Source organism: Gigantopelta aegis, unplaced genomic scaffold, assembly GCF_016097555.1.
Source record: "Gigantopelta aegis isolate Gae_Host unplaced genomic scaffold, Gae_host_genome ctg8097_pilon_pilon, whole genome shotgun sequence".
Taxonomy (NCBI): domain Eukaryota; kingdom Metazoa; phylum Mollusca; class Gastropoda; order Neomphalida; family Peltospiridae; genus Gigantopelta; species Gigantopelta aegis.
The window spans coordinates 5,001-7,500 of record NW_024536296.1 but is presented as its reverse complement, the minus strand read 5'-3'; the positions used below and the strand labels follow the sequence as shown (position 1 = coordinate 7,500).

General features: G+C 42.0%; 1 protein-coding gene across 1 annotated transcript; it reads right to left on the bottom strand.

The window, feature by feature from the left end:
* Nucleotides 1-635: 635 nt before the first annotated feature.
* Nucleotides 636-1,268, bottom strand: LOC121366979 (histone H1-delta-like). The gene has a single exon (XM_041491197.1). It carries the CDS (start codon nt 1,198-1,200, stop codon nt 652-654), a length of 549 nt encoding a protein of 182 aa, XP_041347131.1. The 5' UTR covers nt 1,201-1,268; the 3' UTR covers nt 636-651.
* Nucleotides 1,269-2,500: the final 1,232 nt, after the last annotated feature.

Sequence of the window (2,500 nt, the reverse complement as noted above, 5' to 3'; positions counted from 1 at the left end):
GACGGCCTGGCCAAACCGGGTACCGTAGACATACAAAAACAGTTCTTTAGCATATTAATGTCTATTTATCAATTTTGTAAGTTTTCTGTACGACATTAAAATGTTGAACTGTTTAGCGTTGGTCTTTTGTTAATTATATTTATTTTATGACAATGCGTCATTACAAAATTATTATATATTTATGAAGATGACGTAATCATAAAAAGCATATTATTATCATCCAAGTGCAAAAGTTAAACTTTTTTTGTTTAACGACACCACTAGAGCACATTGATTTATTAATCATCGGCTATTGGATGTGAAACGTTTTGGTAATTCTGACATATAGTCTTAAGAGAGGAAACCCGCTACATCTTTTCATTAGCAGCAAGGGATCACTTACATTAACCATCCTAGAGGCCTTTGATACACGTCATGGTGCACTGGCTAGAACGAGAAATAGCCCAATGGGTCCACAGATGAGGATCGATCCTAGACCGACCGCGCATCAAGCTAGCGTTTTACCACTGGGCTACGTCTGCCCCATCTAAGTGCTATACACGAGACAATGGGCCAATTATAACTACAGCAATTGAGTACATAACACTTTCGTGTGATGTGGGTGGCCCTGATAAGGGCCTTTAAGGAGTGGGGTCCTCTCGTGACTGCAGTTTAGGCTTTCTTTGCCTTGACGACTTTCTTTTTGGGCGTTTTGACCTTTTTTGGCTTTGCTGCCACCTTTGCTTTCTTGGGCGTCTTTGCTTTCTTTGGTTTTGCGGTCTTCTTAGGGGACTTGGTTTTCTTAGCTGCAGGCTTAGCTTTCTTGTCTCCTGCCGACTTCTTGGTTGCCTTCTTGATGGGAGTTTTAACCTTCTTTGGCTTCTCAACAGCAGTCTTCTTGGCAGCAGGTTTCTTTTCTGCTTTCTTCTCGCCGAGACGAAATGAACCTGCAGCACCTGTGCCTTTAGCCTGTTTCAGTATTCCACTCTGAACACCATTCTTCAAAGCAGTCTTGAGACGGGCATTGATTGCCTTCGGGTTGTCTCCAACTTTGTAGTTGGCCATGACGTACTTGAGAAGTGCCTGTCTGGACGAGCCACCCCTCTCCTTCAGTGCGGTGACTGCATCTTTCACCATACTAGAATACGATGGGTGATCCGCTGGCTTCTTAGGCTTGGATACTTTCTTTTTTGGTGTTTTAACTTGAGTAGACTCCGTCATTTTTACCTTCAGTGATGCTATATTTCTCCTAATTCGATCAACGACTTACTCCTAACAGTATCAATCCGATTGTGTCCCCAGCCTCAGATCCCGCCACGCTCTCAAAATCGCGCGGACGTCGTCGAACTCGTCGTTTTCGGCTCAGCTGATCAGCCGCCATGGCTGGAAAACAACCGTTTGCTAGTGTGCATTGAATATTGTAAACCATATTTATTTCAATAAAATTGATTAATTAGAAACTTAATTTTGCTACCACCTTTTAGGAGACATAATGTACTATCTAACTTTCGAAAACAGAAATCGTGTGCGGTCTTTAAAGACTGAAAATCTAGTGATAAAGCGCAATAAAATGGCCAAACAAGTTAAAACTTTTGTCATTTTTGTTACAAAATACACATTTCGAAAAAGTGTATACCAAAAATCACATTACACTTTCGAAGTACATCCATTGTAGGTGTCCAGATATAACTATTTGAAGGAAAAAGGTAAAGTTTAATGCAGTGAGGTCTGGAAACAAATCATGTATCAAACACAAAAACATAGGCTTGTAAAAACAAAGATGCCGGTCGTCAGTTGAGTATTTGTTGTTGTATACTGATTAATATAATGCAATACTAACGATTAAGCTATTCAAAACTATAAACTAATTGCATTTTATTCTTCTGTTATATTTCTTAAAACGTACTATATTAGCATTTAACATTAGATAAATTAGCGGAACTTGTCATTATTAATCAACCATTTATGTCGGAGTGATGTCCACCGGTACGGGTGTACACACACATACACCCCCCCCCCCCCCCCCCCCCCCCCCCCCCCCCCCCCCACCCCACACACACACACACACACACACACACACAAAAACACACATACAGAGAGAGACAGAGAGAGAGAGAGAGAGAGAGAGAGAGAGAGAGAGAGAGAGAGAGAGAGAGAGAGAGAGAGAGAGAGAGAGAGAGAGAGAGAGAGAGAGGTACACGAACACATGCTCACACATCCACTCACGTTTGTTATAACAACAACGGCCCCCACCCAGACCGAGCAAGGCCACAATACTGTCTTATCTCTCACCAACCAGTAAACTACTGTTCTGGACAGCCCAGATAGCTGAGGTGTGTGTCCTGGACAGTGTGCTTGAACCTCAGTTGGATATAAGAACAAATCTAGGTACAAATGAAATGAATAAATGAAAGCAATACATGTTTTATTTTGTGGCTAGAAATAATTAAATTATGCGTTATTGTTTGGTGTTGAGTTTTGGTTTTGGTGGACGGGGTGGGGGGGGGGGGGGGGGGGGGGG